This window comes from Xenopus laevis, chromosome 1L (assembly GCF_017654675.1).
Source record: "Xenopus laevis strain J_2021 chromosome 1L, Xenopus_laevis_v10.1, whole genome shotgun sequence".
Taxonomy (NCBI): Eukaryota; Metazoa; Chordata; class Amphibia; order Anura; family Pipidae; genus Xenopus; species Xenopus laevis.
This window is the reverse complement of record NC_054371.1, coordinates 172595466-172619603: the sequence shown is the minus strand read 5'-3', so window position 1 is coordinate 172619603 and position 24138 is coordinate 172595466. Positions and strand designations below refer to the sequence as shown.

The window sequence follows — 24138 nt, the reverse complement described above, 5'->3', positions numbered from 1 at the left end:
GTTCCTAAACCTGACTGTTTTGCCAACCTGACTGTCCCTTGTCAGCCTGTCAGTTAGAGTTTCTAATGCTAACGGACTCCTGCTGCACAAATATGGCAGCCCCCTCATACAGGAACATGGGGATAAGAAAGGTAATGTAAAAGCATCAGGCAAATACTTTTTATGGCAAAATTATAAATAGCATTCAATGATTATGATGGATATAAAAAAGGGTTATTTTCTGGTGTCAGTATCTCTTTAAGGCTATGGGTGAGTGTTCATGATATGCCTACAACCCTGTGAAAAATATATAGGTCTGGTTCAGTCCTAACCAAAATAAAATAAGGATAAAACTACTTTATTAATACTAAATGAAAGGGCAACGTTTGGGTTTAAGTGCATGACAAACCCTGGTAACACCATGAGGTTAGGAGAATCTTAGGACAGATGGCAAAGTTCCTAGGAAGCATGAAGGGATTTATAGTGTAGTTTTATTTCTAAATTACACTGTTTGCACTGAAAATAATTCACTCTACAGTATAAAATTTCATTCCTTAATCAGTAAGTGTTTTTTTTTTTTAGTTGTAATATTGGTGTGTAGGCAGCCATCTGTTTACTCTTTTGAGAAACTAATTTCAGTGCAGAATCCTGCTGGAGCAGCACTATTAACTGATGTGTTTTGTGGAAAAAAAACCATTTTCCCATGACAGTATCCTTTAAAGGAAATGTTTTAATTACAAACAACAGGATCATATAGGGAGCCACTGATCACCAGGATGACTACTGGTTTTTAGTACCCTGTTATTCTGCTTATATATTATTTCTGTATAAATATATATATATATATATATATATATATATATATATATATATATTTATGCTAGAATAACTATTTGTACTTTCAAATGTTGTTTTAATGATGAGCCACTAGGGGCAACGATATACTGCTACTTGAGGATTAATTATGACTGCGCCCATGAGACTTACTATTGGCTCTTTTTCCCTTTAAATACTTTGTATGTATCAGTAACAAGTTAGCCTATGATCAAGTGTCCTGTGGGGACACGAAACGCGTCAGGCTATTATTTTTTATACAAGATGTAAATAAATATTTTTGTACTGCTTTATCAAATTTTCAGACTCCTGGATTCTACTAATCAATCAACTTTTTTGGGGTTCCGGAATTGTGCCAGCTTAATTTTTAGGTTTTTGTACATATTCCACCCCCTGCTGGGGGTTTGGAGCATGAGCACCGGGACTCCTTGTGGAAAGTGGTAAGCTTGTCCTTATATTTTAAATGTCCATGCTTTCTATGATCTTCTACTATATGGGTGACAGGTCCACTTTAAATAGATACATAGAAAATATAAAATGTAACTATATATATATATATATATATACACATACACATATATATATATATATATATATATATATATATATATATATATATATACACATATACACATATACACACACACACACACACACACAATATCCTAAGCCTATTTAAGGTTTTCCTGCTGAAAGCAATTGCAGCCTATTGCAAGTCCAGAAGGCAACAAAAATAATACCGGTACTCACAATTTAAGGTACTCTGTACAAGCTGCTCTGTATTTTAAAGCATTTTTATGTGTGAACATGTACATTTATCTATCTTTCATTTTAAGTCTTTCCTAAAGTATTTGTAGGTAGACCGATACAAATGTATGCCTGCATCAGTGACCATTAGTGTCAATGTGCTTGAGCTGAATTGAGCCTTGTCATACACATGAATTTGTGAGTGCTATAAATATTGCTGTGTCTGTAGCTGCTGTTTCACTTCAGTTTAGAACTTCTCAGAAAGAACAAAACAGACCGTTTTAGGAAAACTCAGATGCTACAAAATCAACAGAAATGAGGCTCTCTGCCAAACGATGTTGGGTTGCTGAAACCTTTAGTTTTCAGTAGTATGTGGGGTGCCAAAATCTGTCTCTTTCTCTCTCTCTATAAAATACTGTCAATATTTTCAGTAAATTGTGCATGCAAAGATGATCATACATTTTGTAAAAATAGAATGTTATTGGAGGTCACCCAGTGGTTTGCACTTCTGTCACACTCCAAAAACATACAGACAAGTAAATGGCTCCTATCAAAATCAACCCAAGTGTCTAGTGTCGATGTGATAGGCACCTTATTACCATAGCAACCATACACTGATTTGAATAAAAAACTGGAATATGAATAGGAGAGGCCCTGAATAAAAAGATGAGTAATAAAAAGTAGCAATAATAATACATTTACAGCCTTACAGAGCATTTGTTTTCTAGATGGAGTCACTGCCCCCCATTTGAAAGCTGGAAAGAGTCAGAAGAAGAATGCACATAATTCAAAAACTATAAAAAATAAATAAATAATGACGACTAGGAGCAGATTTATTTAGATTTGAGTTGTGTTTTCGAGGTTAGAGTCTATAATTGATTCTTCGGGTTAAAAAAAAACTTGAATTTTTCAAGATTTATTATACCCCAACCCTGGAAATAGATCGAATCTAAAAAAAGACACCATCTAAAATCTGTCGAGGTCATGTAGAAGTCAATGGCAGAGGTCCCTTGAACCACTTAAAGATGTAAATAGCCTTCATGATGTTCACGTTTTTTCAGAGGGTTTCACTTGAAAGTTTTTTTCATTCAAGTTTTTTCTTAATTTTGAAACCATTCAAGTTGTACATTCATTTGAGGTCTAAAAAAAACCTCACATTACTCTAAAATTCAACTTTTGATAAATAACCCCCTGTATGTTACTTAGAATTAGCCATTCTATAACATGGTAAAAATTAACATATAGGCAAACCACCCCTTTACGATTGTGAGCTCCACTGGGGCTGCGTAAATATGCTGGAGCTAAGCACTATCTGTAAGGATACAGTACAACAGAAATTGTGTGTATTACATATTATGGATATATGGGGATGATATACTAACATTTGGATTTCCTTTTTTTTTTTTTTTTCACAAATAGTAAAACTTATTAAAAGACATTTTTTCTCTAAAAAATTGTGGTTGTTTTTTTTTCTCTAAAAGTCTAACCCCAATATGTGAAAAATACACTAAGTTTTCCCAGGAGCAGTAACTCATAGCAACCAATAAGAATCTTGCTTTTAAACAAGTGACCAGTGGTACTTGCTGATTGGTTGCTATGGATTACTGCTCCTGTGCAAACTTGGTGACTTTTATTGAAGTTAAATGTAAAAAACATGAAAAACTCGAATACAAAACGTCTCCTAGTAAAAGCAGTCGCGGTCCCATAGAAGTCAATGGGAGCTGTCCGAAAAACCCAAATTTTTAGACATATCTGTATTTTTTAGCGCATCCTTCAGCACTTTTTTCAGTTCATAATTTTTATATTTTGATCTTTTAATAATGTTCATGGCATTCATAATTTTAGATATATAGGTGTTTAATTGTAATTTCAAAAACCTCTAAAACCACTTAAATTTGACCTTTAATAAATTGGCCTCTATGGGGGCTTATTTACTAAACACCAGGCTTTTTGGGGCAAAAGTCATTTTTCAGTGGGTTTTTTTTTTTAACTCAAATTTTTCGAGATTTATTAAAGCCTGAAGCAGCAAGAAGCCCGAATCTGAAAAGCCGTCATCTCAGACCTGCCAAGGTTGTGTACAAGTCCATGGCAGAGATCCCTATTCTATTTTGAATTTTCTGTGGTCTTCGCTGGAATTAGCCCAAAAATCCGACCTTTTTGGGCAAAAAAGACCGAAATAAATAGAGTAATTCAGGTTTTTGCTCGATTTTACCGAAACCCATAAAATCAAGCTTTTTTTAATAAATAAGGTCAAATCAGGTATTAGTTTGGTTGTGTTTTTTTATTTAAAAAAATGAGAAGCTTGGATTTACTGTAAGTAAATAACCCTCCCCGTGTCAGTTTAATAAGTCTTAAATGTTCATGTTCCTATTTTAGAAATGCAATCTTTGAATAGTACACTCTTTCAAACTTAAATTGTTTATTTAGAAATTTAAAACAGATTTATAACAATAAGGAGAAAAAAAACATTTAACACTATACAAAAGCAAAGACAAGAAACATTTCTGAAATAATGTAGGCTTTTTAGGCAACTTTACATTATTCTGTGCAAACAAAGCTCCAGCAGATCTGGTACTGTCGGAAAAGATTGGCAATATAAAACATTTAGCAGATTTCATATACACACAGAAAACAAATCACAAGTTACCCTCCCAGTGCTTTGGTCTACTCCAAACTGGCATTAATACAGACAAATATTAGAGTTAAAAATTTCTAAATCTGATGTCTGGTAACTCAAGGTATTCAAGGCAAAACAAGAGGAAGACTACGTGCTGAAAACATCAGTGGAGATGGAACAGGTCTTCAGAGAAACTGCCGAAAAATGTGAAATGTGTCTTGCTTAAAAATGGTGTTCTCCATAAAGGAACATTTCCCACTATACCAAAAATGTTTGTATTCACGTCTTTATACTAAAGACATACAGTATTTGTTCATATTACACTGAAGTCTGGTTGTGAGCAGAATGCATTACAAGACGTATGTTCTTTATTGGCAAAAAAAAAAGATCCACTGAAAAATCAAGTGTTTATCAGCTTTCTACTTCAAGTTATATCATTCAAGATTCACCCTCACTAATAAAGGCTCTTAGTGGGTAACTGGAAAGATGTTTTTTTTTAAACTCTGACTCAGAATGAAGAAGACCATTAGCCTGTAAGGGTTTTCCCACACTTAAACGCTAAACAGGTAGTAGGAAGTATACGGTTTAATGTTAGTATTGCTGATGGCATGAAAACTCCAAAGAACTTATGAGCAATCATTATTTATCAAACATTCATTAAATATTCAAAAGGCCACTCAATAATACTCAATATAGAAATGAGGCATTTGGGGGTTTAGATGCATAAACAAAGGGGTCTCAGAAAACTTGTAATCATTAAAACGAAATGGCTACGTATAGAACAGCTGCACTATATTGAATACACATATATAACGTAACCTGTCCTCTGTTTTGTTAACGGAGGTACGATGCACAAATAGACGTATGCATTCATTTATCTGTATCCATGGGACTTATAAGAGAACAGCTCATCCAAAGCTTCACGTCAGCCACTGTAATATCTCATACACAACGTTTACATTCTAAATCGAGCAGTTATAAGATTCCAGAAAACCACACTGTGAGCAGAAAAACTGCAATAAAAATCTCCTAATGCTATATTTTTAGAGGTAAATGTGTCACTGGTGAATACCTGTGTTGTGTTATAAAAACAATTTTTTTGGGAAATTTATATATTATTCTTGGTTCTCCTTTCCAGATCATGTGGCAATCGTGTTTTTTTTTAATTTTTTTTTTTTAAATCTAGCGGTGGCATTTTTGGAATCTTAAAATCTGCATTATTTTATCTCAATAAAAAAACTCATGTAACTGGCTGGCATTATTTTCACTCTTCATTATAAAAAAACAAAAAGTTGAGATCAAAACTCAGGTAGTAACTAGGGGCTCTGGCACCCATGAGCGTTGGTTATTATCAGGTAAAGGTTGAAGATCCTTTATCCAGAAACCAATTATCCACAACACTCGGAAATACTGGAATATCATTGATCCTAATTAAGCTGTATTAATCCATGTCTATGGATTACATGATTTTTAACAGACTAGTAATACAATGATTCAGTACTTAGTCCTCCAGCTGTAAGAAAACTGCTGTAAGAATAGGTAAATCTTACTATAGCTTAGATTTTTTCAATTAACACCCCCGGTCACCTTGCTACTATATAGCCTTGTGTAAGCATAATTCTAGCTGGTAAAAAAAATCCAAGGGGGATGTAATACTTTATTATTACAGCAGTATAGGGGCAGATTAATTACTAAAATATTTGGTGTTACTGGCCCTTTAAAGTATAGAGATCCAAATTTCAAAATCCTCCCTTATCTGGAAAACAGCAGGCACCACGCATTTCATATAATAAATACTGTACCTGTATATGTTTGTTACCTAAATGGTGCAGGCAGAAAGTACCTTTCACTTCCAGAAATGTCACTCAACAACCACTTTCCTTTGACAGAAAAGGATACAGTGACATTAATTCACTTTGCACGGACTCATTGCTGACAGCCCATTAACTGGAAGAATAAAACTGAGCTGCGTGCTGGGCAGAACACACACTTGTAGCAGCAATTTAAATATTTGAAGTCCACGGGATTATCAAAGGCATGTTCAAACAATGATCTCAGTTTTTTAAATATCTCAAAATAAAAACTTGACCACTAAATATCAGCCATATAAAAATGAACCTAGTTTCACTTTTTACTAAGAGGAGTGCTAAAATACCCTTCAGTGTACTTGTAATTGGCTTGTCCTGAAGAATGAAAGTAGTGCAAAGTGTTTGTAGCCCTTCAAATCAAGTCTCTTTGGCTTTAAGGGACACTCTGAGCAGTGAAACTGAAGTCACAGAACAAGCTGGTGCTTTTTAGGAGTTTGTCAATACTTCAGTCAGGCCTTCAGCTTAACTCCGCAACAGTATAAATGGTATATTTTAGCAAATGTAGTTAAAGTCTCCTGTGAGTTTTGGACTGCTGTCGTTCATATTTCACAGAAATGATAAGGAAAAGAAGGAGCGTTGCAGCCTGAACAGCTGCTAGTAGGAAGAAATAATAGTTCAGCGTGCACCCATTTATATTACCTAAGGGAAAGAAAGAAAAGAAGGTAAAACTTATGACCTAGATTTGCCCACATCGTATGGCTGGTTTAAACAAATATAATATCATCTAAAGAGGAACCCTTGAGAATATTCAAGCACTGAGTAGCTTGCCAGCTGGATCTTCAATGCTCTGCTTCACAATATCATCAATATCTTCATGCTTCTGAGCAACATGCATATGTCATTTTTTCAATCAACAGAACAAAGACAACATGTATGTGGAGGGCTGTAGGGCCTAATCTTTGCCAAGCAGGCAAAGGATCTTTAGGGCCCATACAAAGACACACTGGATGACGACTTGGACAAGAGTAGCTGAGTTACAGGCCAATATCTGTCCATGTGCCAGAAATATACTATACTGTGACATTTATTATTGTAATAGTATACCCCTTTGTTCAACATGAGTATAACGAATATGGCTTGTGCCCTATTCACCACTAATCCATGGTTTAAATTATTTCCTGAGCTAAACAGGGCAAACAGGGAAATTGAAGCTACTCCTTGGTGGGTCCTTACCAGGTATATAATTAGATTCCCAGTATACAAACCTCTCCACCCCCCTTTGTAGTGAGGAGTCCATTATGCAGGAGCTTTATCTGTTCTCTGCTAATATAATTGTCTAAGTCACAAGGACCAAACAATGAGTATTCAATCTCTTTATTTGCTCTGTTTAGCTCAAGAAACAACACAAACCATAAATTTTGCATGATGAAAAATCAGAACAAGCCCTACTAATTGAATCCATGTTGGATAATACTTTGAATAATACTATTGATCTTTTCCCATTATCCCATGGCTTTTTAACCTGCCTACTTTAAAAGGGTATGTACGGCCCAGATCTATAAAAAGTGAAAATACTTACCTAGATCAGAGTGATTGCTCATCCATCCAATTTGTGGAATAGACACAAGGGCAAGAAGTCCAGAGCCAACAAAAGATCCAATTCCAGAAAAGAAAAAGAACAGCCCCATGATCACACTCTGCATAGATTTAGGGGCGGCTGAGTAAGCAAATTCCAGACCTAATGAAATAGAATATATCATAAAGGAAAGACCACTCAGTTCAACCTAGTCCTAACTAAATGAGTTTATTATTCTAAACTTAACCACTGATATACTAACTTCACTCACATACTGTATGATTCTAAGAGTAAGCCACTGCCAATGTGCAAGACTGACTATGTAGTGCAAAATCATATAGCAAGGCTGACTGTGAATTTTTCATACATCCAGGGCACATAACAAAACCGCACAGGATATAAATTTACAATAAAATCCCTTGAGTGCCCTGAATTTATGAAGAATACATTAGTTGTTTTGTGGTTTGGCCCAGGGAATGCAGCAGGTGACTGAAGTGACAAGAGTGCAATATGACATCTGAGAAGAGTTGTAAATCCTTTTTATTACAAAAGTGAAATTATTTTCATGTTTTTTTCACATCATTAACTTTTCTTGTCGCTCGATTTTCAAGTTATGTTGAAAGAATTAATATGTAAAGAACACTAATGGGAGCATTAAGGGATAAGCAAACATATTGGCTGAGAGGACACATTAATGGTAGTAAGAATGAATGTTAATTGACTGTGAATGTTGCCAGGGACAGTTTTTTTTTTAATCAAAACAAATTATAGACAAATAACATAAAACAACAAGCCCTAAACGTTACTTACCTGCAATACTTGCAAATATCTCACTGATTCCAATTAGAATGTACTGAGGTAACTGCCACCATACGGTCAGATTAGCAGCGTAGTAAGTCACATTACCAATCTGCTGCTGGATCTTATCACGCTTTACAATCTCCAACCTTTCACTTTCCAAAATACCTAAATTATGATAGATATGATCACTTAGACATCTATACAACAGTTCTCACTACATTTAAAGTTTCTTTAATCTCCTACACTATTTAAATTATTGATGTGATCTATCTTATAAAGCTGTCCAGACTCCCACTTTGCTTGCCTGTGAAATCAGAGGTGGACAACAAGGGAAAGCTGTTAAGGCTGACTGGATGCTACAGGTAACTAAACATGTAGCACCTTTTATCTCATAACACTGGGGCTCATTTATTAACACTGGGCAATTTGCCTGTGGGAAATAACCCATAGCAATCAATCAGTGCTGGACTTTTTTTATGCAGCTGCATAAAGAGAGAAGAACAATTAATGCAACAATTTGATTAATTGTCACTGTGTTTGATTAATGAAGCTGTAAAAAAAATTGTGTATTTAAAAGGAAACAGTTGCTTTATGTATAAAGGTGTGCATTTTCCTTCTCGTCAACAGCTGCAGTATTTTATGCATTTATTTTACACCAGGTCAGACCTTGTTGAGGACATTCAAAGGATAAATTCCAGAAGCTGCTGAAAGTATTTTCAAGTGGCTGCTTCTTTTTGTGCCAGAATTTTGCAGAGCCAAGAGTTTCAGATCAATACATGCTAAATTTGTAGGATTTTACAAGGCAATAACTTATCTATATTCGACACAGTTTTTTTTTTTTTTTTTTTAAATAGACCTTTACACTCAAATGGGTTCTGCAGGACCAACGGCTAATCCACAATAGTCATTCAGCAGCTAAGTATTGGCAGGACTGGACAGGCCTTCCGACCCCAGGAAATATCATGGGCCCCGTTGGCTTTGCTGGTTATCCCACCCTGGCAGGTGTCGAGTTTCCATAATAAGTCTCAAGGCCTTTGAGGGTATCGATTTAATACAAACAGCACAATAACTCCTAATAGTTGCTGCCAGTCCAAGTGTTACTATGTTATACTACCTACTATCAGAATTCAAGAACTTACTCAGCCGTGTAGGGATTGGTTAAACCGAATGATTTTCGAGGCACCCCCAGATTGCTGGCAAATATAAATGGAAAGGCTGGTTTAAAGCCTGTGTGCTCATATACTGCCAATTTTTTAAATAATACAGAAAGAGGAAGTGATTGAGAAATTGTGAAAGCAGAAGTGAAAATGGGAAAAGAGAAAGGTAGGAGAAAAGAGGAGAAAGAGTCAAACATGGAGGGGGAGAAGGAGATCAGAGGAAAAATGGGAAAAAAGTGAATGTAGGGCATATGAAAAAAAAGTAAGCCTAGATGAAAAAGTAAAATAATAATCGTTAAAGGCTTTGCAAGAGTAAAAGCCTTGATATTCAATGCTTAAACTTAACAGTCAGGGATTCAATTTGTGATTTGTTTGGGGAGTCCTTCACACAAAACTTTCTGCTGGGCCCAATATCTCCAACACTGGGTTAGCTGGTGTAAACATCAAGCAAATATGACTTACCTGCAGCTAGCACTGAACACATCACAAAGAACATTCCAACAGCAATCCGTTTGAGGGGTGATGGCAAAAGGCCTCTCTTTTTCAAAAAGGGATCCACCAGCTTATCTTTGAGCGGTATGAGAATCAAAATAAGCACTGCATCAAACATGGTAAGCCATGCTGCTGGGAGCTGTAACAAAGTTTTAACATTTTAGACATATACAAATTTTTAAATAATCTGTGAAATGTTTTGACATACCCAAAAATCTCATGACAATTAGCAGACTGCAAAAGAACTTTCATGTAAACACATTTGTTAACTCTGTAACCAAAGTAATTTGCAAATACAACTGTAGGTTCAGTGATATCGCTAAAACATTGTAAATAGGGTAAGAAATGGTAACACATGCAAATATTACAAAAAAGCCCTTTTCTGTAAAAAAAAAAAACATTTCCCCCACCCCTTTTTTTAAACATTGGCAAATGCAGCCTTTTCACTAGTTTCACAAAAACTCCAAACTTTCCATTACGTAGGACATTAGTGTGTGTTGGAAATTTTATGAAATCATTTAAACAAAAAAAGAACAAAAACAGAAGCTAGAACCTGCTGTTACTTTGGTTATGACGGTCTACATCTTAATGATTTTTTTTTGTTTTTAGCTGAACCTTCATTTTTGTACAGAAAAAAACCCAGAAGGGACATCTCAACAGACCATAATACCACAACAGACTTCCCCAGTGCTGTGAAAGAGGAACTCTCTAGGTGTGATTGCATATATGAAATGAGTTGTAAATGGTTCACTAAGTTTCAACTCAGAAAGAAAATTTTTTTAAACAAAGCATAATCCTTAGATACTTTCAAGCTTTAAATTCTCATTTACAAAACAGTTTATATTTTTGTAAGATCAGCATACAGCTACAGTTCTTATTATATTTAAGTATTCAGTGATCTCATACTTTATTGCCACATCTACACATGAAAGTACAGCAGGCAGAGGGACTTTTACTCCTTCTCGTGTTTCAGTCCCTGTTATACAAACATTGCACAAAGTAAATATGCTTAACCAGCTGACTGACACAAAAAGTAGGTGAGCAAAGTAAAGTTGAATAATTGAAATTAATCAGCACTGAAAGTTCTACTGTGCTCAGGTATATATGCACAAATGAACATGTTATAGGGACCCTGTTCTATTCCTATATAAGCTATGCTTATATCACGTTAATAAAAGCATTAGATTTATATTCCTGCTGTTATTGTTATTATTTCATTACTAGTTTTATTTGGTTATTTTTATTCACCTCATCTTAATTGTGTTGCTTCTCCACAGAGACTGCTCAAGGAAGCCTTTTCAAGTCAAAATTCATGAAATGTGCACAGTTAAGCTGGCCATGGATGCAAGAATCATCGTACGATCGGACTTTCCCATCTCCCGACCTGCCACTAACCATTCCGATCAAATAAAGTACAAATGAACAGATCAGCCGATGTTCTGCCCCTGACAGCAATTGTACGAAAGTTATGTCCGACCAAAGCTAGTGACAGTCTCCCTCTGAAAATCGTACGATCGGCAATACATGTAGAGATATTATCGGCAGCTGACAGAAATCTTATGACCTGTTCGATCGATCAAACAACTGATCTCTGCCGTCCGAAAAATGTCGGGACTCTCCACACAAGGTCCAAAAATCGGTCCTCTATTCGTATGATCAGATCTTTGCGTCTATGGCCAGCTTTACAGGCAGATGCCATTTCTGTCCCTGCTAAGAGACATGGGGTGGCATTCAGTGGTATTTGTTTTTTTTGCACCAGCAAACAAATTGCTTGGTCTGACATTAGTCTTAGTATTTACCTACAGAGTAATTTGATCTTGCTCCACAGAGACTGCATTAGTAAAGAATTAAGGAGTTTGTATTAATATATTTGTTAATAATTTATGTATATTATGGAAGGCTGGACAGCTACTTATTTTATGCACAACTTTTTTACATGCTTATTATAAAAAGTTCAATAAATATGTTTCGGATGTCTACCTACAGGCTTCTGCCACATTTCTATCTGCTCCAATACATGGCACCGCCATGAAACAATTGGCCTCATTCAGCCATGATTACGCATATGGTCCTGTACACTTGGAATAGAGAAAAGCACAGAAAATTGATGGCCTGAGCCATCATTCACTGTTGTTAATCAAATGGATGTTGTTGGGTTTGTTTAATGTGTTCTGAAACACATGGTGTGGCTTGGTCAGATCCGACGCAATGAGAGGAAACTGATGCGACGAGACGGATGCAACGAATATTATCTTAGCTGAGGGCAAATAAATGCAAGCCAATAGACCCCTAGGTGTAGGTAGGTGTGTGTATATAATCTTCTAAAATCTTTGAAGTTTTCTCCATGACTACAAAGTGAAGTCACATAAGTAGTCCAAGGGCTAAAACACACAGCGCGGCTTTGGTCCGATCTGACGCAATGAGAGGAAACGGATGCGGCAGAAATTAGGTAAGTAATAGAAATATCGGACCTTGTCGCCGCGTGTATCCGACACGACTGTCGGATGAAGACACAACGTGCAGCGTTCACATACAACATTCAAGTCGGATGTTAGCAGCGACAAAGCCCAACATTTCTATGACTTACCTTATTTTTGTAGCATCCGTCTTGTCGCACCCGTTTCCTTTCAAGCAGCACCATGTGTTTCAGCCCTAAAGGTTGTCTTTATCAACACAGAATATGATGCTGCATATTTCAGGTAAATAACGGTAGATTAGTAGCTACTCTTAGTGCTACCTATTGTAATCGACTGATGTACTTGGATTCCTTGGGGCAAATTCACTAAGATTCGTAGTTGCGCCAGGCGTAACTTCGCCGCACTGCGTCAGGCGTAGTTTCGTCAGCGCTCCGCAAATCCCCTAAAATCCGAAGTTGCGCTCAGGGTAGCGTAAGGTTGCGAAGTTGTGCTAGCGTTGATTCGCTAAGCGAAGCAAAGTTACGCTAGCGATGGTTAATTTGCATACGGCCCAAATTCAAATTTCAATGGAGGAATACGTACAATCACTACAAATGCTTGGGAAACCTTCAAAACATCAAATACAATTTTTTTGCCCTACACATGTGCCCACTGTATAGTTAAGTTGCCATGAGTTAGGAAATGTAGGGGGGAAGGAGGGGAGCCACAAAAATTGTTTCGATCTTTTTCAGCCTATCACCCATAATATAGAAAAAAAGCCAGCGTTTTTTGGGACTTAGAAAAAATGTGAACTTTTTTTGAAGCAATCCCTATCTACTCTATTGCGCTTCACCTGGTCTGAGGTGGCGAAGGAAGTCTAGCGTAAAATGTAGCGTTCAGTACAATGCGCGTTAGTGAATTTGCGTAGTTACTCTGTTGCGCAAATTCGCCAGGCGTAAGGGTGCGAAGTAACACTAGCGAATTGACGCTAGCGTTAGGCGCTTCTGCGCATAGTGAATTTGCCCCCTTGTGTTTTGACTGCAGTTACTTTCCCATGGAAAATACAGCAGCCATTAAAATCTTGGGGATGCCATAATTTGAGGCTTCATCCTTGAGAGATTAATGCTCTTATATCATTTATGCATCTAGTATACCAGACATAATTAGGCAAAACAGAGGTGGTGCAGGCACACACACAACAGAACCCCCCGTAACTGTAAATGAATTGAAATGCATACCGTATGATTGTTATTGAAGATTTGTGGTATTCTTAAATGAAGACTCTGAAGTACGTATGTAGTTTGCATCTATAGAGAAAAAAAAAATGTTTATTATGAATAAAGCAGAAAGTAGCAATAAGCAATATTTACACACTTGCTGTTTTTAGTTACTTATTGTTTAATATAGCCCTATTTTGGACATCAGAAGGAACTGCCTCAAACAACTGCCTCTTATACAAACTAGAAATTATTGTATTAAAACATACCTCAGCTATTGTCACTTTACAGTCCTGCACTTTAACGTTATGAATATACACCACAGCCCTAATTAGAGGGAGTTTGGAGACAATTCTTGTCAAATTGTTACACATTTTCCCCAGGAAACGCTGCATGTGTCAGGTCTCTAATGCTAGCAATAAAATATGTCCATAGTGAACTTTAAAGTCCACAGTGACCTTTAAAATAGAGTTTCTATACAGTGGTAGAACTTAATAAATGTCCAGGTTTAAGTTATGTGCGGTGCAACCAATATTCTCAAGTTCTTTTCCTGTATTCTGTAATATATTATGCCAAGACACGGAAGGAAAAAAATAGTAATTTGAGGGAATGGGAACCACTCAGAACCAAGCAGCAAGTCTTTCTTAAACGGAGGCAGACCTAGGTACAAGTCCTCATTCTTGTATGAAAACCAACTAGGAAACTTGGATACCAGTCTTCAGTAAAAGCTGCAAAACATTCTCTTCACAACAGCCAATTGCAAGATTAAAGCATATAGGGAAAAAAAACTACAGGAAAATGCAGTGTCTGACACACATATGGCAGGCAAAAGCATAGGTCAGCCTTTTACCATGTCTGCTTTAGTAAATGCATTTATCATAGTTCTGAGTGAAACAGCGACAAGAGGATTGGGGCATTTTGACCATTTGTCTGACTCCCCAAACCCAGCGTATAAGCTTCAAAGTAAGATTGCACAGGTTTAGTACATGCTGAGCCAATTAAATATAGAATATGTTTGGGATGCACCGAATCCAGGATTCGGCCTTTTTCAGCAGGATTCGGCCGAATCCTTCTGTCCGGCCAAACCAAATATCTTTCCCAAAGCTAATTATAAAAGAAATTTTTATATGAAAAGACAAACCTGAAAATACACAGTCCAATAAGGAATAAGTGCCAAGAATACAGGGATAATCTTTACAAGGGCTTTTACATCTTCTACTTTATCTTCCCTAAATTGTCCACCATGTGAAGCCTTTGCCATATCCAACCTGCTTTGTTTATGTCTATGTTGATTATTCTGGCTGTTGAGAGGTGAGAAAAATATATATGTTAAAAAACATTTAAACAAATAGATTCATATTAAAAAAAAGTTGAAGTTTTAGCAGCCAACAAGCTAAAGACAAGGAAAGTTGAATTCACTCGACACCCTCAGTGAATTTAATTGCCAAGCTCTTTACCTGAGCTAGTGCTTCTTTTCAGAAAAAAAGTGCACTTGACTGGTGAAGTAGCCTGCAATCACCAGTTGTCCCTAGGTATATTTTGGGCTTTTATACTGCTGTGGTGTTCAAGTGTAATTAGATGTGACAGATGACTCGGAAAGGTGGAGGGGTCTGCTCAAGCAAGAATTAGTTATGGGGTGCATAAAAAATAGTCCTCTCAACTGCAATGATCCTATATATATGCACACGTTATAGTTACTTAGACAAAGCACTATATTCACAGCTGTGACCTTATACTAATGTTCTATAGCACTTTAGCTTGGCCTTCAGGCACAAGGAAGCAGGTTGACCAAGAGAGATACTATAGAGACATTTGGAGGCATAGGTCACAAACATATTGCTCTTACAGATGCACCATTCTAGTAAACATGATTGGGTGTTTGTAAAACTGTCCAAAGTGTTGCTTTATGGGTGCTTCACTTCCCTGTATAGCTGTTTAGTAATTACAATTTATAAATTTTTCTCTAATCCTGTAACTGCTTAAAAAATACAATATCCAGTTGCTACATGTTACATACATATTTCTGGTGTTTTCTCTTGTATGTTTCCGTGAACAGCAGAAGTAGGCCAGAATCTTGACCATATCGGTGAAGGCACTGCCATCGGCTGGTTTGGTAACAAACACTGTTTTTCCACATAAAAAGACTAAGAAGGAAACACCGATACACACTGCAGGAATAATGTATCCAATGAGGAATTCTACATTCTGCTGGACATATGCAACTCCACCAAGAGATATAATGGCTCCCAGGTTAATACTCCAGTAGAACCAGTTGAAAAATCTCCGCGTTGCTTCTGGTCCTCGGTCTTTCACCTGAAGAAGAGATAACCCATGCCAAAAAGCCACAATTAAAAAAAATAATGAAGGTAAAACTTAAAGTGGTGCTTCCTATTTAGATTAACTTTTAGTATGGTGTAGAGCAGTGATACAGAACCATTGGCTTTCAAGCAACATGTAGCTCACCAACCCTTGGATTTTGCTCCCAGTGGCCTCAAAGCAGGAGCTTATTTTTGAATTTCTGGGTTGGACGGAAGATTTAGTTGCACAAAGACAGGTGTACTGTCAAACAGAGCATTCTTCAGGCTGCCAGTTCACATGGGGCTACCAAATAGCCCGTAACAGCCCCTATTTAACACCCCTAGGATGCTTATGTTGCTCCCCGACTATTTTTTTACATTTGAACGTGGCTCATGGGAAAAAAAGGTTGGGGACCCCTGGTGTAGAGAGTGATATTCCGAGACAATTTGCAATTAGTTTTAATTTTTCATTATTTTTGGTTTTTAAGTTAAGAGACTGGAATATGAATAGGAGAGGGCCTGAAAAGAAAGATAGTAATACAATGTAGCAATAACAAATGTATAGCCTTACAGAACATTTGTTTTTTAGATGGGGTCAGTGACCTCCCATTTCAAAGCTGGAAAGAGTCAGAAGAAAAAGGCAAATCGTTCAAAAACTATAAAAAAGAAAAAACTAAGGTCAATGGAAAAGTTGATTAGGATTGGCCATTCTATAACATACTGAAAGTTAATTTAAAGGTAAACCACCCCTTTAACACACGTCAGACAGCTCAACCCAATGTCTTCTTAGAGGGGCCCCTTAAATGCTCCACAGACCCCTCAACAGGATAAACAAGAACTTGTAAACCTATAACAAGTAATCCTATTATTTGTGCTATTTCATAAAGTCCTCCCATCCAATAAATAATACTTGCTCTCTTTATTTTCCACCAAATGTTGCCGTTTCCCTATTTAATTGTTCATCTGTGTGTAATGGGAAGAAATAATGTTGCTACATGTTCCTTTCTAAGAAAGTGGAAATCTAGACTTGCTGAAACATATGTTAATGTACTAAATAACATCGTTGCTGACCTAAATTGAAATTCAGAAACAAGAAAAATCTAAAAATAATAGTCACAGTACAGAACTGCCCTTTCATAACTAACAGACACCAAATTAGTACATCATCTCATGACTGAAACCCCTTAGTCATTATCATGTGCTGTGTTATTCCAGCAGTGCAATATTGAGCCCATATAAAGAATCAAGTAATGTGTCCCAAGCTCTAACAAAAATGTTCATGGGGCGGGGGACCATACATAATATATCCCTTTCTTTGTTTATATAAGAAAAAGTATGGATACAAAGATCCAGACACTGTCCCCTGGAGCAGTATATTGTGCTGGAGCAAGGACTGAGATACTTTGTGAGCAGCCTGGCTAAACATCAGCCAAATACAACAGTAGATGGTTGATCTGAGTTACTGGCTAGGGGGACTGCCTATGTTATTGCATAGATCAGTTTGTACGCCCAGTAACAACTACATGGAGCACATTATGACTACAAACGCACAACCATGGACCTTAAAGAAAACCTCATTTTTTAATGGTTTATAGATGGGGTTATGCATATTTGAGTATATATTCTGAAACAATTTGCAGTTGGTTTTCACTTTTTATTATTTTTAGTTATTTAGATTTTTATTCAGCAGCTCTTCAGTGTGTAATTTCTGCAATCTGGTTTCTAGGTTCCAAATTACACTAGTGACCATGAACAGATTTGAATGCCTGACTGGAATATGAATAGAAAGAGGAGTAATAAGTAGCAGAAGAGGGAGTAATAAAGTAGCAATAACATTACATTTGTAGCCTTATAGAGCATTGTTTAAGATGGGGTCAGTGACCTCCATTTGAAAGCTGGAAAGTGTCAGAAGAAAAAGGCAAACCATTTAAGAAACAATGAAAAAGAATGAAGACCAACTGAAAAGTTTTGCCCATTGTATAAGATAATAAAGTTAACATTTACTTATCACTTACAGTCTACACCAGTTTTTACTAATTTTTCACATTGACCCAAGTGCTGGCTAATGTGCCACCTCCATTGTTGGGCTTACCATGAGGGTACTAAAACGTCCTTTTTTACCATATTTCTGTGGCACACTGTATGCCTGGTGCCCCATGTGTAGTGCAGGGCAGCGCCGCACACATGCATCAAGTGGGTCAAGGCAGAAAAATGTCACTGCTGTTGGGGGGGGGGGGTCAGCTTTATATGTTTAAAGGCCAATAGCTGAGGAAAGTAGTAAAGCAGCTCTATGCCAAGAAAGGAACTTAAAGAACCATACTTTTCTTACCAACATTAGTTGCCCTTTAAACTGTTGTTTGCAACAACTCAAGTATTATCAGAGACATTTTTTCCCTAGCATGGTTAAGGGGTTGTTCACTTTTAACTGAACTGCATGAATGTTGCAGAGAGTGATATTGTTAAACAAGTTGTCATTGGTTTTCGTTTTTGTACCATGTGTGGTTTTTTGGTTGTTTATTCAACAGCAATTCCAGCAATCTGGTTGCTAGGGTCCAAATTACCCGAGCAACCATGCACTATTTTGAATAATAGGCTGGAACAGGAATTGGAGAATCCCTGTATAGAAAGATGAGCAGTGTCGGACTGGCCCACCTGGATACCAGGAAAACTCCCGATGGGCCAAGGTGTCAGTGGGCCTCTTGATTTTAACCACTTGGCCTATTTCATGGCCATTCCCTATTTCTTTAAGGGGCTTAATAATGGAAATTTTTGTATATTATGTAGAGATAAACTAGAAAAATAAAGAGGTTGAGTGAGGAGAGGAGGAATAATAGTTTGTAAAGTGGGCCCACGGTCTAAGGTTTTCTGGTGGGCCCCTGGCATCCCAGTCCGACTCTGAAGAGGAGTAATTAAATGTAGCAATAACAATACATTTGTAGCATTACAGAGCATTTGTTTTTGAAAGCATCATCATTGATAAACTATAAAAGAATGAAGACCAATTGAAAAACTGATTAGAATTAGCCATTCTATAACATACTTAAAGTCAACTGAAAGGTGAAGCACCTAATTAAAGAAGATGTTTCCCAGTTAGCTCAGAAGTACAGCTCCCTATTAGGGTAAGGCCACACGAGGAGATTAGGGGAGATTTTGTCGCCTGGCGACTAATCGCTTTGTCTCAGGCTATGAGTGCAAGATGCTAGTTGGATTACAGCAATTAAACCGAGAGACAGAGGGCACGAATGGCTGTGTAACACAGGGTTAATGATTATTATACCTGATCGGCACCAAACGGAGTGATATTGGCCTTGACCGAGCCCACTCCCAGCCCCACAATGATGAGTCCCAGGAATAGCGCGGGGGCGCAGTATCTCCGGCTCGGCTCCGGGCAGGTATCGTCGCTCGAGGCGTTGCTCCTGCTACAGTTCTCTATTTGCGCCCATTGAATGTCCCCGCAGAAAGCAGTGCGGGTGCCCGAATAGGAGACCATAGGGAAAAGCAGCATGCCCAGCAAGTAGAGCACCATGCTGCCCAGAATGACGTAGAAGCGACCTAACAGGGCATCTGCCAGCCAACCAGCAAAGGGAGACACCAGGTAAGTGATGCCCATAAACAGTAACAGAGCCTGGCTGGCCTGGGTCCCTTCCCAGCCGAAGATCTGTCCATTGAGGAAAAGGACCAGGTTGGAAGTAATGCCGTAAAAAGCCACCCGCTCCAACAGCTCGGAAAGCAAGACCGCCGCGCAGGCCAGGCCACGGCCGGAGAACACGGATCCAGCAGGAACAGGGGGCTCGGAGCGACCGCCCAGCAGCGGACTCCTCTCGCTGGGATCACGGCTTGCCATTGTACACACGGGAACGGAGGACAGGAGAAGCTCAGCTCACCCGCGGCAACATGCAGTCAGAGCAGGTCAAGACTAACACACCCGGTTGGGCAATGCCCACAACACGGAAGCTATCCCTCAACCCAGAGCTTTTGCCACCTCGCCGCCCACTACTTCTCCACTAACTCGTGACTCCGGTGCCCGCCTACATCAACCGGTACCGAATGGCGATTGGTTGTCGCCAAGTAAGCCAAGCGTTACTCTGCCACCTATTGGATACATTGGATGTCAATCACATCATGTCCACAACATTATAAAAGGCATAGGTTCATAGGGATGAATTGTAGCTTTGTGTGAATTGACTCAATAGTGTAAAGTACAGAAAAATAGATGCAAGCCACCTTTGTAAGGTACTTTGCATAGCACAATGCTTTCCTGTCTACTTCAGCTTCAGTACCAATGCAATAGATTATATGATTCTGTGAACCCTATGCGTGTCTTATAGTACAACACTAAAAACTAACACACAAAAAGTATCAGAGCTGGTGAAACCTGGGTTGCCACCTTTGAAGAACAACTGTCCTTCATTTTTATTTTTCTTACATATTCACGGTTAATGTTGTCATCAAGCATCATTTTTACCAGCCGTACCTGTAAAATATCAGGTAGGAGTCCCTGGCATGTCACTTGGGGGATGGGGTGTGGGTGCAGTCACAACCCCCCCCCCAGAAAGTTAAACAAGTAGATTGGTGCCTCTAATTATTTTACTATACGCATTGAACATTTGAAATTAATTGCAAATTAATGTACATTTTTGAAGCTTTAATTCTAATAAACCAATAAAGATGTGATTTTTATTCAGAGTTCCTGCTTTGGGTTAGCCACTTCCTACAGTGATGTTATCCAGGCCCATGCTAACTAGTTTTTTTGATGGAAAGGTCATTCTCAGTTACCATAAGTGCACATGACTCCCAGCATCAAATGGCCCAGTGACCTGCTGCTGAAAATGGCGCAATAACCCAATATCAATGATCGTTGTAAATTACAGAAACTACCGGTACCTGTTACTGCTCACATGGAGTGGATTTCAGCCAGAAAATGTATTTTGTAGCTGCAGTCTTCCCTATTGGTGTGATGACATCTGCAATCTTGCAAAGCTTTGTTGTTAGCCTTAAGATGGCCATAGACGTGCAGATTATAGCCTATGTCGGACAAATGAACTTCCGTGTCAATCTTCCGACCTGCAACTAACCATTCAGATTAAAATAAAGTAGCAAAGAAAACAAATCACACTTTGCTTGGGCCATTAATTGACAGATAGCAATCGTACGAAACGTATGTCCGACAAATAGTAGTGACAATCTCCCATTTATATCATAAGCCATATATGTAGAGATCTTATCGTTAGCTGATATAAATCGTTTTACCTGTCCGATCAACTGAACTGCCGATTGCCATGGTACGAAATATGTTGGGACACCACACATGGTCCCAAAATTGTAATTAACTTAGTTTTGTACAATAGTACCTTTGTGTCTATGGCCAGCTTTAGGCTTGATCTTTCTTTACAAAGAACCCAAGGCTTCATTAGCGGTGGGTTATTGGCAGTTGGCACACATTTGTTATCACCACAGCCGCCTCAAGGAGATGCACAAAGTGCTGGTGTGATGGCATGGTTCCATGCTAGGATGTAGATACATTTGTTCTGGGAAGATCAGTTATATGAAAATCAATGAGAATGTGACCGCTCAAGACTCACCACACTACATCAGTCTCCCCAATCAGCTCTATGAGCTCCGTGTGCTCAGCCACCAGCGCTCCAACTGTGATAAATCCAAAAGGAAAATGTTCCAGGCGGCACTCCGGATAAGTATAAAGAGGTATCTTTATTGTGTCATGGTGGGTAACATCATCGCCTTACACGTTTCGGGAAAGCATTCCCTTAGTCATAGGCGGGAATGCTTTCCTGAAATGCGTAAGTCGATGATGTTACCCACCATGACACAATAAAGATACCTCTTTATACTTATCCGGAGTGCCGCCTGGAACATTTTTCTTTTAGATCAGTTATATGGCCCAAATTTTCAGTTTAGAAACATTGAGAAGTGGGTACTAACCCATGCTAGGACAAGAAAATTGTATAAGCAAACCACATTTTTCTCTGGAATCACTAGACAGACACTGTTTATTTGTATTACTTTATCCAAATTTAATACTAAGGCCCATGGCAGTGAAGTGGCAGTGTATAGAATACACAGTCATACAGCAAGTCATTTGTTTAAATTGTGTCTGTTTGTCACTAGCTGCCAGAGAATAGTTTTGACCAGAATACTATCAAGTCTGATTTTTTTCATGCAGAAATCCACCCATCACAATTAGTGCCAGGTGGATTCTATTCAAGTAAATGACATGCTGATGTCCATATTTAGATAGGATGAAGGCTAGATTAGGATTAGATTGGATTCCCGCGCACTGCCGTTTTCCTGAATCAAGTAATTGTAAATTAACTCTATAGTCAGTTTCAACTTGAGGGGGGCAAGTAGAGGGACAGAGTGCAGAGAACTTCTAGACCTTAGGGTCCAATACCACTTGGTCTTTAAATTTTTAGTTTTTCGTGTGATATTCCAGAATACAGTAGAGTAGGAGATTTGGCATACTAAAATTTAACATTTGAGTTGAATGACCCATTTAAAGCTGACATGATACAAGGTATTTTTATCTCCATGATACCCTCATGGAGAAAAATACGTATTGCAATGCTTTTCCCTTGCAAAAGTCACTTTCATTTCACTTGAATAGAAAATGTAATGCCTGTGTGTTGTCACGTGTTGTCAGGAACACTCCAACCAACAGAGCTAGTGTCTGTTATAGGCATTATATTTCTGATGTAATAGGAAACAACTATCAGGGCATGCTAACTGCCTTTTAAGAGAAATATGATTATTAAAATGCCCTGCATATCTCACAGTGCTGGGACAAATGCTATGGGAACCCAAGGCAATCACAACCCCCCCCCCCCCCCACACACACACACAAACACACACTCTAGCATTCCTCTCTCTGCAACTTCTGCTTGTCAAGTCACGCAACCCTCCTCCTCCCCTTACTAATGAACTGTCGCTGATACCTGATCTCTTAGTTACAAATTTGCTTGAACTAGGGGTAGACAGGCAGATACAAACAGTATGTGATGCCCCCAGACCTTTGCACCCAAAGGTACATGTCTCTTCTGCCTGCCCTAAGTTCCAGGGCCCTGTGATTTATTAGCAGCATTACATGGTATCAATTTAAGAGGAGTGGATATCATTTATTTGGCACTCTAGGAGGAATTGGTTTGGAGAAGAATTGTGCTGATGTTCCAAGACTTAACCCTTTGGATATTGCAAGCTATGATTTTCGTGCAAAGCTTAGGAAATCATAGCTTGTTTCTTATTCCCCATCTCTTCTGTATTCAGTGTTATAAAAGTCAAATAATGGTTTTATTTATAAATGTAGTTATCACTGAAAGTAAAGTCTGTCAGTCTGTTTATATTATCTGTATTGCTGGTTCTGGCTCCTAAAACAAAGAAGCTTATTAACAGACCCAGAGATTAATTGATCTTTGTTATTGTTTTAGGAGTCAGAACCAATTCTAAGTATAAAGATCAGAAATGGACAAATACTGCCATTAATTACAATTACATTTGCAAACACCATTAAAATCCTATATGAATGTTTTCTGTTAATGTTGAACTTTATTTTATGCAAAGTTTGTAAAAGCCAGCCCAGCCACCTTTACTTCATCCAGCAGTGCACTGGCTGTGAGAAGAGAGAGCGACATCTTGCAGTCATGCTGGGCTTGATGCTGTTGACCTTTCCCTAGGGTGGAGTACAAATAGAAACATACTTCAGCCTAAGTAAGAATCTGCCTCCAGTCCAGTCTGACTGGGTTAGGGTGAGTAGGGTTAGGCTGGGGGCAGATTTGGGGAAGTTTTGTATTAAACTTAACTGCACAATGTAGCACTATTAGTAATACTGACACATTCCATATTGTAATAGCTTCCTTATACATTGGAAAATTGCATATATTTACATTTCTTTAATTATGCAAAAAACTATTTTTGGTAGACATGCCCTTTAATCATATATGAGGGATTAATTGAAAGCCACTGTACATATATAATGATTCATTATCTCTTCTTGGTCATCTGGCTGTCAGTATCCAGGAGAAATCAGAGGATTCCAAACTCATCTTGACATAATCCCAAACTTTAAGGTTCATCAAGGATAGGTTCTTTTCTCTGCTAGGGCTATGCCACTTTTCAAACAGAGATACAAAACTGGGACTCTCTTGTAAATGCAGTTTGTTCATTGTAGTTTGTTGAGTCCCAACAGTTAAATATAATTTCAAGGAC

At 38.0% G+C, this 24138-nt stretch overlaps 1 protein-coding gene across 1 annotated transcript; it reads right to left on the bottom strand.

Annotated features, from left to right (window-relative positions):
• Positions 1 to 5343: 5343 nt before the first annotated feature.
• Positions 5344 to 19875, bottom strand: slc15a4.L (solute carrier family 15 member 4 L homeolog). The gene is given in 8 exon segments (NM_001093999.1): positions 5344 to 6684; positions 7565 to 7723; positions 8372 to 8527; positions 9982 to 10150; positions 13646 to 13714; positions 14766 to 14925; positions 15642 to 15937; positions 19199 to 19875. Coding segments are annotated over 8 exon segments (1710 nt in total). The 5' UTR covers positions 19766 to 19875; the 3' UTR covers positions 5344 to 6550.
• Positions 19876 to 24138: the final 4263 nt, after the last annotated feature.